We start from the raw sequence: 15,776 nt of genomic DNA on the forward strand, positions 1-15,776 counted from the left end.
AACTCTCAATTACGTTACAACTCCCTTCAAGCCATTCATTATTCTACATTATTGTCAATGACCTAGCTTTCTCATAAGTGCTGAATAATGTCTTGTGTTAAGCTCTAATACACAATAATTATCAAATCAGAGGCTTGTTTGTGTTATTAAAATAGGTTTGAAAAATGTCTTTGAGATAATATGTAGCTAAAACAAACAGAGACACTCTGTGCACATACAACTTCAGTGAGAAGGGATTGCATCAATAAAATGGAATGGAGCAGTTTGGAAGATTCCTGAGTCTAACACCGCTTTTCCAGACATGTACAATTTACTTACTGGAATTATTAAGGTGATGTCTTAATTGTGTTTCCTATACAGCATAGAGCAGCTGCCATTTAATATACTGTGTGGTTGTAATATCTGAAGCAGGATTCAATTCAGTCACCTGTGCCATGGATTATCTCCTCATAAATATACAACAAAAAGGAGCAGCACTTTGCCTTACAAATAAAAAACAGATTGAGCCCTCTTAAAATATCCATCATTTGTCCAGTAAAGTTACAGCTCCAGTCTCTACACATCCTCCAAACTCGCTCTCATTAACCCTATTGTATCTGACCATCAGCCAAGCTCACTCACACATGTTACTTTGTGAATTTTATTTTTTCTATCTTATATGGCCAATTACACAAAAATCTTACATTTCACATCATTGCAAAGCCCAGGATTTCTACTAAATGGAGAACAGTGAGACACAAAAGAGCACACCGCCGAGCTTGATGCTGCTGGTTAGGTCTAACTGCTTTGAGACCATAAGGGAATCAATGAAGGAAAGGGTGTGTGTCTGTTAAAAAATAAACTGAGCAAATTGCCATGTTTTTATCTGGACTTTGCTGAATTTTCTTTTGGGCAGAGGAACAGACACTCTGTGAAAAATCTACATACAAACTGTTTTAATCTAGCACGATAAAAATCTTACGTCTTTGGAATTTCAAGTCCAGTAAATCTTAAGGCAGGGAAGGAGTCCATTCAGCTTGTCCCTGAAATGCATACCGTATATGAAAGCTAAAAAATGCATCCATGCTATTTATCGAAGGATAAACTAGGTAAACATAGAGGGAGAGAGGAACGAAAGGAGCAGATGAAGTAGGGATTTTTTGGAGCATCAACATTAGCAGAGATCAATTGGGCTAAATGGTAGAAATTCCATCCAGAGATAAATCCCATTCTGTTTTGAACATTATTACTGAATCTTTTTCTACTGCCACTTAAGATGGTGCCACGTCACAAACCTATAGAAAAAACATTTTTTGGCCCATATCCCCTCTAGTTCTTTTGTAAATTACAGTACATTAAATTTTTGTACTAAATGGAGCCAGACGAATATTGATCACATGAGATTCTGATGTTTTGGATTTCAGATATTAATGATCTGCAAACTTGAACAGTGTGTAACATAGCAAAATCCACGAATGTTACTAAAATAGGTGGGATAAGAGGCTGTGATGAGGAGATAGAGTGTTTACAGGTGGATATTGACAGGGGAGGAGAATGGGCCAGAATTTGGCAGATGGAGTTTAATGTGGATAACTGCAGGATTGTCCATCTTGACTGGAAAAACAAAAGGGCAAATCATCATTTAAATGGAAATTCAAAGTGCATCAGTGCAGAGAGATCTGGGTGTCCTTTGTGCGTGAATCGCAGAAAGTGGGTGTGCAGGTTCAGCATAAAGGCAAATGGATTATTGGTATTTATTGCAAAAGGACTGGATTATAAAAGTAAAGAAGCATTTTTACAATCATATAAGGCATTGTGGAGACAACACCTGGAGTTGTGTGTCCAGTTTTGTTCTCCTTACTTGAGGATGGATGTGTTGGCATTCGAAGCAATTCAGAGGTGATTCACCAGATTGATTCTGGGGATGAAAGGTCTGTCATACAAGGAGCGATTGAATAGCTTGGGCTTGCACTCACTGGAATTCAGAAGAATGAGAGGAGATCTGATTGAACTATACAAAATGCCAAAAGGGATCGATTAGGTGAACGTTGTCCCACAAGAGGAAACATCTGTTCAGTCTCAAACAAGAGGTCAAAGATATACAGTGAAAGGAGGTAGGTTCAAAACTGAGATGAAGAGAAACTATTATCTGAGGGCTATGAATCTGTGGAACTCACTGCCCCAGAGTGCATTTGAGGCAGAATCAATCAACAGATTCAAGAAATAGATATGTTTCTGATGAAAAGAGGGATAAAAGGCTATGGGGAACAGCAGGAAAGTGGGGTTGTGACCAGGATAAGATCAGCCATGATTATATTAAATGGTGGAGTAGGCTCGAAGGGCTAATTTGCCTACTCCCACCCCTTGTTTATAAGTTCCTATTTTGATGACTGCTAATGCAAGAATAATTCAAATTTATGAAAATATGTTTCACCTTGTCCAATATTTTAGATCATGCATATGTTTCGACCCGAACACACTCTATATTCTTCAATTACCTTTGTGTCCAAAAACCTCTATCTTGAATATACTCTTTTCAACATCCATAGCTTTCTAGGTTTGAAATTTCAAAGATTCAAATCCTTTGAATGAAGAAATGTTTAATCTCTTATTAAATAGACAAATCCTTATTCTGAATGTGAGATACCCATGTTCTATAATTCCAAACCAGAGAAACAGCTTCGCTCTATCTTATCAAGTTCTGGAGATTTTAAAAAAAAATGATTGAATTAAATTGCTTCTAAACTTCAGGAAATTTTGCCCTGGACACTCTCTCTTTTCATAGGATAATCCCCTCATCCAGGAACCAGTCTAGTCATTTTTTGATGCATTTCCCTGCAGGGTTAAATATGTGCTTCCTTGTACAAAGAGATCAAATTGCAGTGTACTCCAGGTGGAAGGAGTTCTGAAGAGTTGTCTTAGTGGACGTGGAATGTTAACTCTACTTGGCTTTCCATGGATGCTGCCAGATCAGCTTAGGTTTTACAGTATTTTCAGTTTTTATTTCCAATTTCCAGAAATTTAGTTTAAATTGGGCTGCTGGACCACTTCAGAGGGTCAATCTGGAATGTGAGATCATTATCACGTATTGGCCTCACCGAGTAAGGATGTCAGGTTCCTCTTTCGGAGGACATGAACCGATTTTTTTTAAAACGTCAAAACAACAGATGTTAAATGGTCACTTTTCTTTCTTGGAACCATACATCAAATTTATTGAATTCAGTTTTCACTTTATGTATTGGTGGGACTTGAATTATGACAAGAGCCAGTTCCATAAGGACAATGCTGACACAACTTTGTATGCAACAGAATAAAAACAAAGTAAAGTTTAACATCAATGAATGTTAAAACTATCCTTGTGTTCACTGTTGATTCTTACACGTTTAAAATTTTAGTAACATTACATAGGGAAACAATCTGATTAGTTCTTGAAGATTAAGTGGATTTTGAAATGGGTACTTCCTTCCCGAGTCGAGACCATGATGAGATTAGCCGTGATTGTATTAAATCGCAGAGCAAGCTCAAAGGGCTGGATTGCCTACTCCTGCTATTTCTTACGTTCCCCAATAACCAAGAATTCAGTCCCAACCAATTTATACATTTAGGATCAATAATAACATTAAAACAGAAAATGTAACCTTGATTTCACTGAATAATGGTAGTTTTGAAATATTGGCCATGAAACTGGATCTGGGAAACTCTTCTATGAAGCAACAGCTCTTTGGAATGTGTGATGGGCATTTTGAAAATCTCAATGCTAGATTCCACATTAATCGAATTTTACTTAACATCAGAATGCAATAGCTTAACCTTCAAAGTACTGGTGTTCGCTGAGTCCAATTTGATTTCAGTTTTTGTAGTTCAAGTGCTTTTCACTATATATATATATATTTATAAAGGACTAACAATATTGTAACCAACAAAGAATCTTGAAAATACCACTGCTTTGTTACAAAATGACAGTGATTGGCAGTTCAGCCCACTGCTGGAACAGGGCTCCTGTAAATGGTGTTGCTTTGGCTGCATTTTATTCAGGTTCCTGGAGAAAGCCATCTGCCTTCAGGTTAGTCTACGTTCCTGTACTTGGTAAACAGGTTGTAAAGTACACGCAGAGTAGACTTCAGGTCACAGTTCACAATATCTGAAAGAAACAATGCATTGCTTTTGACATGAGTTTGTGGCTCTAGGTAAAACCTCAGAACTGTACAGCATAGTGGTCCATTGTGCCTGTACTAGCTCTACGAAAAAGCAATCCAATTAGTTCCACTCCCCTGCTCTTGCTGCATAATTTTCCCCTTCAAGTTTTACCCAATTTCCTTCTGAAGGTTATTTCTGAATCTTTTTCCAACACTCTTTCAGATGGTGCATTCCAGATCAGAGCAACTCACTGTGTGAAAGGAAGTCACTTCATCCTGCCTCTTCTGTCGATTATCTTAAATCAAAATCCTCTGGTTGCTGACCTCCTGTCATGAGAAACACTTCCATTTCTAGCTCCTCTCAGAATTCTAAACACCGTTAAACCTCTCCTTAAACATTTTACAATTATTTTCTGCAATAACATAATGGTGCAATTTGCTCAGGATCAATAGGCATCCCTGTGGGACAAGGATCCACACTCTCTCTTTATCACAGAATGGATACAGTATTGAAACAGGCCAGTCAACCCATCACGCCTGTACCAGTTCTGTTACCCAGTGCTAATGTCTTGCCTTTTCCCCTATATCCTGCATGCATTTCTATCCAAATAATCCTCAATTGAACCTTCCTCCATTGCAGCCCCAGGCCATTTATCTTGACCATTATGCAAAGAGAATGTTAGAACTGATGGTACTGCTCATGGACTAAGCATTTCCCTCCAGACATTATCCCAATGTGTCAGTGTGGAAGCTTTGGAGCCACAAAAGGATTAAATTGCCCATCAGATTGTCTGCTGTTAGGGTCCTTGGGCCTTTAGAAATGAAGAATCCCACCTTCAAGAGCTACAGGCCAATCAGGAGGTTTAATGTTCTTCAGGTCCAGCATTGCCAGCTGATGTTCTGGGAGGTGCAGAATCTGTAGGAGACCCAGGAACAGAGTGGGAGGCCTGGAGGAGAGATAACTGGGGCTGTTTCATTAATGAAAGATCCCAGCAAGAGGGAAAAGAGAGGTCTCAGTCCAGAGGGCAGAGCCCACAATCAGGCATGGGAAGTCTCACCAGGAGGACAATCACAAGATTGCAAGGAAGCTGCCCGGAAGTTGAGAAAGGGTCACCATCCTGAAACATTGGCGTGAATTTTCCACTGGCCAGATAATCACTATTCCAGTGTAGCTGGGAGTTGCATATAGGGACCCTGCAGAACCCCTGTCACAGCACAATGGGAAGGATTTGCCTGGGAAACTGAATTTTCCATTGGTAATTCCTGTATGCCTGGAATCTTCTAGACGTCTCATTTTAAACTGGAGACTTCAGAGGGTTCCGATTAAATTAAACAAGATAGTAACAAGGAAAAGGTTAGACAGTTAAATACATAATCTGACTCCTGAGTAACTATTAACAGACTCCACATTTACCTCACACACCTCCAACTATATGTCCACCTTAAGCCCCTTACAACCCATATACACCCCAATTCAAAACCCCTTTCCCTGCTGCTAGGGCTGTTATTACTATCTCTCCAACTGCCAACTCAACACAAACATCACCACCTGACTGACCTAACTTAAATGCTGCATTACTTATTTTGCCACTTCCTACTCGGTATCTTACCTCTGTTCATATGGCACTTTACATATGCAGCACTCTGACCACCAGGTTACCCTATCCCATTTCCTATTTGGTATCCTATTCTCTCCCTGGTTACTCTCTATTAACCTGGAACCTTAAGCCCTGCTCATCTGGCAACCCACCCCCAGCACGCCTCCTTCCTAGCATCCTAACATCAGATTCGCCTTGGGTACAGCGGTCGGCAAAGTGGCTGTTGGGACCTTTAAGTTGACTGCTGTGAAAAGTCAGCATGGTTTGTCTTCCCTTGACATTTCTGAACTACAGAAGAACTATCAGAATGGAACCAGAGGCTCTACATTTGTGGGGGAGCCCCGGACAACATCTGTCAGAAATGCAATGCTCCGTCCTGTCATAAAAAGGGGAGAAGTGGCAAACTGCAGAAGATTGCCACTCCTTGGAAAATCTGGCCGATTAACCCTGCTCCTCTCTCTCTCCATGTGTTGGCAGGCCATGTGAATACTCCCCTCTGTTCAATGTTTACTTTGCTTCCTACATATTGTCAAGGACAGTTCTGACTGCACATATTAATTAGATCTGGTCCTGATTTATATAAGCTCTTAACACATTAACAGACCAACACTTCATTCTGATTTAACTGAGTTCCTCAACTCATGAGGAGAGAGTGAGTGAGAGTGACAGAGATGGGGGGGGGGGAAATGGAGGGAGCAAGACAGCGACAGAGAGGGGGATGGAGGGAGCGACATAGCGAGAGAAGGGGAGGTATGGAGGGAACGAGGTAGTGAAGAGAGGGGGATAGAGGGAGCAAAATAAGGAGAGGAGGATGGAGGGAGCGTGGCAGCAACAGAGAGGGGGATGGAGGGAGCGAGACAGCGACAGAGAGTGGGGATAGAGGGAGCGACATAGCGAGAGAGGGGGAGGTATGGAGGGAACGAGGTAGTGAAGAGAGGGGGATGAAGGGAGCAAAATGAGAGGAGGATGGAGGCAGCGTGGTGGCGATAGGGGGATGGAGGGAGCAAGACAGCAACAGAGAAGGGGATGGAGGGAGCGAGACAGTGGCAGAGAGAGGGATGGAGGGAGCGAGACAGCGACAGAGAAGAGGGTGGAGGATGGAGGGAGTGAGACAGCGAGGGAGAGGGATGGAGGGAGCACAACAGTGACCAAGAGAAGGATGGAGGGAGCAATACAGTGACAGAGAGGGATGGAGGGAGCGAGATACCAAGAGAGAAGGGAGTGGAGGGAGCGAGATAGTGACAGAGAGGAGGGTGAAGGGAGTGAGACAGCGAGAGAGAGAGGGATGGAGGGAGGTTTGGATGAAAGGAGTGAGACTGTGAGAAAGAGGGGAATGTATGGAGCGAGAGGGAAGGAAGGAAAGGAGTGAGAGAGTGAGGGATGGCGGGAGCAAGAGAGAGGGATGGTGGGAGTGAGAGAGCAAAGGAGAGTTTGGGGGAGCGAGACAGCAAGTGAGAAGGAGCGAGTGAGATAGCAATAAAGAGAGGGAGCGAGATAGCAAGAGAGAGGGAGCGAGAGAGAAGAAGTGAACAGTCAGCTAACATAGTAGAATAAAAAGGCCCCATTTATTCCATTGTATCTTTTGCTCTTTGAAAGACCATCCAATTAGTCCTAACTCCTTGCTCTTTCCTCATCATTCTGAGAATTCTCTCCCTTCAAGTATGTATGAAATTCCTGACAAAATCTGCTTCTCTTGTAGGCACAGCATTCCACACAGCTACAGAGTTACTTCTTTTCCCCCTCTCCTCTTCTCTGTTTCTTTTGCCAGTTGTTTAATTTTGTGAGAACTAGAGCTTTATAATTATAAACTAGGTCGAACAGAGAGAGGGGTTCACAGAGATAATACCATGCATAAGGTTTACAATGAGTTGGAAATGTTGTCGTACACACCTTCTGATCGAGGTTTTGGTTTCTCCAAACCTCCATCCTGCATCAGTTCAAATGCGAAGGACACGTTATGGACCTGTTGGAGCGAGTGAGGAAAGGGCAAGAAATCAACAGGCTTTGGTCACAGTCATAGAGATGTACAGCACAGAAACAGACCCTTCGGTCCAACCCGTCCATGCCGACCAGATATCCCAACAATATTTAGTCCCACCTGCCAGCACCCAGCCTATATCTCTCCCCACTAGGTTTAATTTCAGTCCCATGACTAACAATAACCTCAACTCTTCAGACTGTTTTAAGGTGAATTTGAAACAAATGAAGGGTAGTATGGGTTCTGGATTAAAAGTAATGTGTTTTGCACGTGCTACATTTTAATCCAAATCATACAATTGGCATAAACTTATGAAACATTAGTTCTCTTTAATCATTGCTGCTGGCTGGAATAAATTTCAATTAGCAGGTCCAAAAAACCAAATCAGATTTTGCTTCTTTCCCCATTGTCACACTCTGCAAACAGAGTAAATGCTTTATGCCCCTCTCCAACATAATCACAGCATGCCATGTTGAACCCACAGTTGAGCATTTGCTGACAAGGCCTAAGTAATGTCCCTTCAAGGCTGAGGTTGATTGATTCGCTTAATGCCCCAAAACCTAAGGATTTCATGATACAATAGGCAGGTGGAGTTCAGGAGAGAAGACCAGCTGATATCATATGAAATGGTGAAGTAGACATGATGGGCTGAATGGTCTACTCCTGTCCCTATTTCTTACTTTAAAAGTGGTCAGCTCAATCAGGCATTGAGCATAAGGCAAAAAGCATTTAGGTTTTGGTCAGAGTAGGGCACTTGCAGAGCCAGAGGATAAACAGGAAGTGGCTCAAGGGTGGAACATTGCTGCACATCCTCTTGGTCCAATAAAAGAGAAAAAGACAAATTCAGCCTCTTTTCAAGCTTATGATCAGGTTCTTTCAGTTTCTTTTCCAAACAGTCAAAGACATTTACTACAGAATAAATACTTACCTTGTGTTCAAAGCTGTCTGGGGTGAGAAAGAAGTTGTGCAACGGTATAAAATAGTTCCCGACAAGTCCCATGAGCAGCACCAAGTAGACACCATCTGCAAACTGCAAGGGAGGGTTTAGTCAAGACATGTGCACATGTTAGGAAACATCAAACAATGAAAACACATCAAAGATGGACCCCACCATTATCACCAATATAAGATCAAAGAGACACCTCATCTGTTAGGACTTTCTCAAAGGGACATTCGGGATGGGCAATAAATGTTGGACCTGTCTGGGACTCCCACATTAAGGTTGAATTGAAATGATAATCAACTTTTTCAAAACAATGGAATTTCGAGATGATAAATGCCATATCCGACCACTGTGGTACACCTCGAGTCATGTGACTCAGAAAAACTTCCAAAAGTCTTACAACCAGCATGGTTTGCTTGATACCCGAAGTACCACGTACATTGGTCTCTGTTTTATTAAAAAGAAAAAGTACTGGAGAAGGCATGAGAAAAGGTTGAGGAGTCTGAACCATCACGAAAGGAGGGACAGAGTAAAGTTCTTTTCTGCAGAAAACTGAAAACTTAAGGGTGACCTGATCGACATCTTTAAGATTAAGAAAGGGTAATATGGAGAAAACATTTTCACAAGTGAAGGAAGCCAAAATCTGTGAAATGAGGGCCATAAATATAAGGTGATCACTAATAAAGCCAATCATGAATTCAGAGGACACTCCTATAACCAGAGAGTAATCAGAAAGCGAACTATCAAGGACTGGTTGAGTTGAATAACGCAGATACAACAGGATAACTGGGGGGGGAGAAAGGTCCGGAGTGGGAGATTGACTGGGTGAGATGAAATTAAGTGGGAAGATGCTTGTGTGGTACATAAACTAGCTGTCCAAATGTTTCTCTGCTCTAAGTTTATGATAAGCAGGGCTATTGAAAATATCATTATGCAAAGATGCAGTTTCATCCACGCTGTAGCTGCCAGTGTGATAAATGTAGTCAGCTCTGGGACCAAACCAGAGGTTGTGCATTCAGAGTAAGTTTCTTTAATAAATTAAATTTGCTAAGAAAAAACGTCATAAAACACAAACTGATTCTATTACGCTCATCAGGAAATTAACCCTTCTGGCCAAAAGATGACTACACTCCTCATTCCAAGATTGTCACGAAATTATAGGATGGGCAATAGTTACTGAGAAAAAAATGGACATCATACAAATCAGGAACAAGAAAGGGCCAGCCTCTCAAACTTGCTCTGTCATTCAACAAGATCATGACTGATCTCTTTCTAACCTCAAACTCTCATTCTCAACCATGCTTGGTAAATCTTTCCTCCCCTTGCTTAACAAGAATCTATTAAACTCTGCCTTAAAAATATTCAAGCGCTCTGTTTCCACTACATTTTCAGGATGAGAGTTACAAGGACTGAAAATTCTGAGAGAATATGTTCTCTTCATTTAAATGGTGACCCCTGATTCTTAAACAATGACTCTTGTTCCAGATTGTTCCATGAAAGAAAACATCCACTCCTTACCTACGCTGTCATGATTTTCTGGATTTTATATATTTCAATCAAGTCATAGAGTCATAGAGATATACAGCACAGAAACAGACCATTCAGTCCAATTCGTCCATGCCAAACAGATATCCTAACCTAATCTGGTCCTATATGTGAGCACTTGGCCCATATCCTTCTAAACCCTTCCTATTCATCTACCCATCCAGATGCCTTTTAAATGCTGTTTTTGTACCAGCCTCCACCACTTCCTCTGGTAGCTCATTAGATTAAATTAGATTAGCTACAGTGTGGAAACAGGCCCTTCGGCCCAACAAGTCCACACCGACCCTCTGAAGAGCAACCCACCCAGACCCATTCCCCTACATTTACTCCTGCACCTAACACTACGGGCAATTTAGCATGGCCAATTCACCTGACCTGCAATCTTTGGACTGTGGGAGGAAACCGGAACACCCGGAGGAAATCCACGCAGACATGGGGAGAATGTGCAATCTCCACACAGACAGTTGCCCAATGCGGGAATTGAACCCTGGCGCTGTGAGGCTGCAGTGCTAACCACTGAGCCACCGTGCCTCATTCTATACACGCACCACCCTCTGCGTGACAAAGCTGCCCCTCAGGTCTCTTTTATATCTATCCCCTCTCACCTTGAACCTATACCCTCTAGTTCTGGACTCCCCCACCCTAGAAAAAAGACCTTGTCTGTTTATTCTATCTATGATTTTATAAATCTCTTATTACATCAATCCTCAACCTCCGACGCTCCAGGGAAAATAGCCCCAGCCTACTCAGCCATTTCTCACTCTTTCAAGTTCCAGAAAATACAAGCCTAGTCTGTCCAACCATTCCTCATAAATCAACCTATTCATTCCAGGAGTCAATCTGATAAACCTCCTCTGAACTGCCTCCAACTGCCTTAAATAAGGTGACCAATACTGTGCACAATTCTCCGGATTACGTCTCACAAGTTCCCTGTACGATTGAGACGTAATCTCCCTACTTTTATAGACAATTCCCAATGTGATGAACGATAATGTTTTACTAGCTTTCCTAATTAGTTTCTGGACCTGCATAATTACCTTTTATAAACCATATCCCTCTGCATCAGAGGTCTGCAATCTCTCACCATTTTGATAGTATGCCTTTTTATTCTTTCTGATAAAAAGAACAATTTCACATTTTTCCACTTGTATTTCATTTGCTGAATATTTGCCCAATCACTTAACCTATCTTTACCACAGCAGCAAATTTGGCAACCAACCATCCCTTCCTCTAAGGCATTTATACAAATCATAAACAGTTGAGGTCCCACTACTAATACCTGTGGCACACCGCCTGATACTTTGCCAGCCTGAAAAAGCCTCACTTATACCGAATCTCTGCTTCCTGTTGGTCAGTCAATCCATTCCAGTATGCTACCCAGTACACAAAATTTTTACTTTCCACAATAATCTTGGATGGCCACCTTATCAAATGCCTCTTGGAAATTTACGTACAATACACCCACCAGTTCCCCCTTATCCAAAGCACCTGGTGTCTCCTCAAAAAACTCCAACAGATTGGTCAAACAGTTTCCCTTTCACAAAAGCATACTGACTCTGTCTGATAACCTTGAACCTCATGTATCTTGCTGCAACTTAGTTAGTAAAGTAAGATAAAGAACTGCAGATGCTGGAAATCGCTCACAAAGCAGAAATTGCTGAAGAAACTCAGCAGGTTTGACAATATCTTTGCAGAGAAAGCAGAGTTAATATCTCAAGTCCAGTGACCCTTTTCCAGAACAGTTATAACTTCGGGTGGCTCAGTGGTTAGCACTGCTGCCTCACAGTGCCAGGGACCTGGGTTTGATTCCATCCTGCTAATAGCAGATGAATTGACCAGATATTTTGCATCAGTCTTCACCCTAGAGGATAAAGTAACACTCTAGAGCAGCAACAATTCAGAAAATGGAAGGAGGGATAAACTCCAGAAAATCACAATTGCCAGATAAGTTATACTGAGTAAATTGTTGGAGCTATGAGCTGACTGGTTCTGGCTCCTGATGGCCTTAATCCGAGGATCTTAAGTCACAAGTGAGATGGTTGATGCACTGGTTTTAATGTTTCAGAACTGACTTGACTCTGGAAAAGTCCCAATAGTTTGGAAGGTAGTGAATGTAGCTCCTTTATTACAAAAGGAAGGAGACAAGAGGCAGGAAACTACAAGTTAATTAAGATCTGTCACAGGCAAAATATTAGAAGCTATTACTAAAGAGGACAGAATCATAGGGTCCCTACTGGTGGAAGCAGAACATTCAGCCTATTGAGACCACATCTACCCTCTGAACAGCATCCCAGCCAACATCCCCGTAACCCTGCATTTCCACATCTAATCCACCTAATCTGCACAGCTTTGGACTGTGGGACGAAACTCATGCAGAGATGGGGACAATGTGCAAACTCCAGACAGACAGTGACTTCTTTATCATTTACACAAATTGGTTCCATATCTAAATATCCTGTGCTGAGGTCATCCCTCTTAATTGCACTAATAACAATTAACTAGCATTGTCACTCCCCACCTTTTCTTGGTTTCCTCTCATTCCTTATTGTCCTATATCCTTCAAAATCAGGGCCAAATCCATGACATCCTGCAGCCCTGACTCTGCAAAGGCAACCAGATCAAACATATTAATTTCTATTTATGTCCTCAGTTTCCCTGTTTTGTTTCAAATGCTACATCCATTTAGATACACACTTTCAGTTTTATCCATTTACTCTTTTCATAAATTCTAGTCTCATCTGTCAGTTGACTCTTGGATTTGTCCTCCCTACCCCTTCCTGTTCCCATATTAATACCTTTCTAATTGACTCTTCGCCCATTTACCACCATCTTTCCCAATTTGATCCCTTGCACACACTATTTAATTTGAAATCCTTTCTACTTCCCCGGTTAGGAATTTGGCAAGATCACTGGCCCCAGTATCGTTCAGATAAAGACTGTTCCAGCAGTATAGATTCCATTTTCCCCAGTACTGATGCCAGAGCCCCACAAACCAGAGTTCACTTCTCCCACAGCAGGCTTTTAAGCCACATTTATCTCTGTAGTCTGATTTGCCGTCTAACAGTTTGCGTGCGATTCAGATGATGATGCACAGACTCTGAGCTTTGTGGGTCTATTTCTGAATTTGGTGCCTACTCCACATACTGACCTTTGCAGAACATCCTTTCTTGTCCTGCCGATATCATTGTTACCTCCATGGAACAAGAAGGCTGGATCTTCCCCATCCCATTTCAGTTTCCTCTCCAGCCCTGAGCAAATATCCTGAGCCCTGACACTGGGCAGGTAGTATAGCTTTTTCACAAAAAACAGTGTCACTCCCCTCTCACTATACTGTCCCCTATTACTGCATTCCTTCTTATTCCCCTCTCTTGATTGGCTTCCTACATCATGGTGCCATGGTCAGTTCGCTCATCCGAAAAACAATCCACTAAATTAAAATGGAAATAAGTGGAAACTGTTTGTTAATCATCCAACCAATGGAATGACTTAAATGTAAAAAATAAACTTTCACTGATGCAGCAACTTCAGGCTGTCTCAACAAAATACTCTCACTGCTCAAACCAAAAAACTGTGGATGCTGGAAATCAGAAACAAAAATTACTGGAAAAACTCAACAGGTCCAGCAGCGTCTGTGTAGATAAAACAAAGTTAACATTTGGCTCCAGTCACCTTTCTTCAGACTTGCTGAGTTTTTCCAACAATTTCTGTTTGGGTTTATTACCGTCACTGCTGATCAGTATGTAACACTGTGAATGGCTACAGTCAACTGGCTGAGCCTTCTCCCACAAAACAGCAATGAGGCAATGATTAAACCCTGACCCATTTCCCTCTGACTAACGCACCTAACACTATGAGCAATTTAGCATGGCTATTTCACCTGACCTGTACATCTTTGGATTGTGGAAGGAATCCAGAGCTCCTGGAGGAAACCCACGCAGACACAAGGAGAATGTGCAAACTCCACACCCAGAAAGTCACCCAAGGCAGGAATCAAACCCGGGACCCTGGCTGCTGTGAGGCAGCAGTGCTAACTGCTGAGCCACCATGCCGCCCCACGGTGGCTCAGTGATTATGTCTACCTTTGTGGGCAGACTGGAAATCAGTTTCATGTACCATTCTCAAGATGGCACCTTGGCAGCCTGAGTGTCAGCTTGGTTTGTGTGCTCAAGTCTCCGTAACCTTTTGATCATGTGATTCCATTCAGATCTTCACTGACTGACTCTGTCCCCGAGCTCACTGACCGGAGCTGAACCAGGATTCCAAATGGATCGTGACCCATGCGCTGGCTGGTGGTGACAGACTGGGACAGGGTTCTGGGGGACAATGCGGAGGTCAGACTTAGCAAATAGAGAGATTCATATTGTAGCTCCATGCATCAGTAGATGCAATATCCAGGTTAGCAGTGTCCTGCATTGGTGGATCCCACAGCAGCACCTCACTGAGTTCTTATATGTTCCATCAGAGGTTATGAGCTCTTCCTGTCATAGAGATATACAGCAAGGAAACAGACCCTTCGGTCCAACTCATCCATGCCGACCAGCTATCCTAAATTAATCTAATCCCATTTGCCAGCATTTGGTCCATATCCATCTAAACCCTTCCTATTCATATACCCATCCCGATGCCTTTTAAATATTGCAATTGTACCAGCCTCCACCATGTCCCCTGGCAGCTCATTCCATACACGTACCACCCTCTGTGTGAAAAAGTTGTCCCTCTCTTTAAATCTTTCCCCTCTCTTATCAAAGTAATTGCTTCTATCAATAAGAAAACTACAGGAGGCCCAAACTCGTGTTGCCATCAAATACCTCTTCTGCCTAATGTGTTACTCTAATGCAATCTGTCCTGAGAGTTCAACATTCCACTTACCTGTGTCTCTAATTCTGTAACTTCCAGGTTTAATTTGTTCAGATGTTTATTCACAAATGTGATCAGTGTCTGTAGATAGGAAACAAAGAGTTTCAAAACAGGTAGTTCCACTCATTCAATTTTAATCCCATTGTCACGCTGGAGGTGACTCAGTAAAATACATCGAACTGAGAGACAAGATCCACAACATCTACAGCCACTGGAGATAGATAGAAGTGGCAAAGACAGAGGAACCAAGTATCTAAGCAGTGCCTCCCAGGCTGCATATCTGTAGCCTGGTCATCCCCAATCTAACAATTACAAACAGACAACCTACACAATATCACATTGCTGTTTCTTTTTCTGTAAAGCACCTTATAACATCCTGAGGTCAAAAGGTTTCCCATGCAGGAGTAAGTCTCCTTTTTACACTGTTGAGCAACAGATTTCACACATCTGAAAGTTTGCTGAAAACAAAAGATACTGGAAAACAGGCAGCATCCATGGAGAGAAAGCAAGCTAACGTTTCAAGTCTCGATGACCCTTGCTGTGTCAATTCACTGGGTATGGAATTACACATGGATGCAGTCCAGCTAAGAATCACAAGTTTAGTACCCTAAAGGGACTCAGTTAATGGGAACGGATTAGTTAATTATTCAACACAAACCAACAGCTTCATTGTCACTTTTACTAACATCTGCAATGTATGATATTCAGATTTTAGGATGAAGTTGAATTAAGAACTTGAG

The 15,776-nt window shown here is 42.0% G+C and overlaps 1 protein-coding gene across 1 annotated transcript in view; it reads right to left on the reverse strand.

The window, feature by feature from the left end:
- Positions 1-626: 626 nt before the first annotated feature.
- LOC122557728 (alpha-parvin) overlaps positions 627-15,776 on the reverse strand; it is a 120,907-nt gene continuing 105,757 nt past the window's right edge. The window contains exons 10-13 of the mRNA XM_043705652.2: positions 15,049-15,117; positions 8,620-8,721; positions 7,604-7,676; positions 627-4,120 (exon numbers count right to left, since the gene is read on the reverse strand). Coding sequence (XP_043561587.1) covers positions 4,044-4,120; positions 7,604-7,676; positions 8,620-8,721; positions 15,049-15,117 — 321 coding nt within the window. The 3' untranslated portion in view covers positions 627-4,043. The remainder of the gene's footprint in view (positions 4,121-7,603; positions 7,677-8,619; positions 8,722-15,048; positions 15,118-15,776) is intronic.

This window comes from Chiloscyllium plagiosum, unplaced genomic scaffold (assembly GCF_037043375.1).
Source record: "Chiloscyllium plagiosum isolate Xiang-an unplaced genomic scaffold, Cpla_swu_hap1 HiC_scaffold_18, whole genome shotgun sequence".
Lineage (NCBI taxonomy): Eukaryota > Metazoa > Chordata > Chondrichthyes > Orectolobiformes > Hemiscylliidae > Chiloscyllium > Chiloscyllium plagiosum.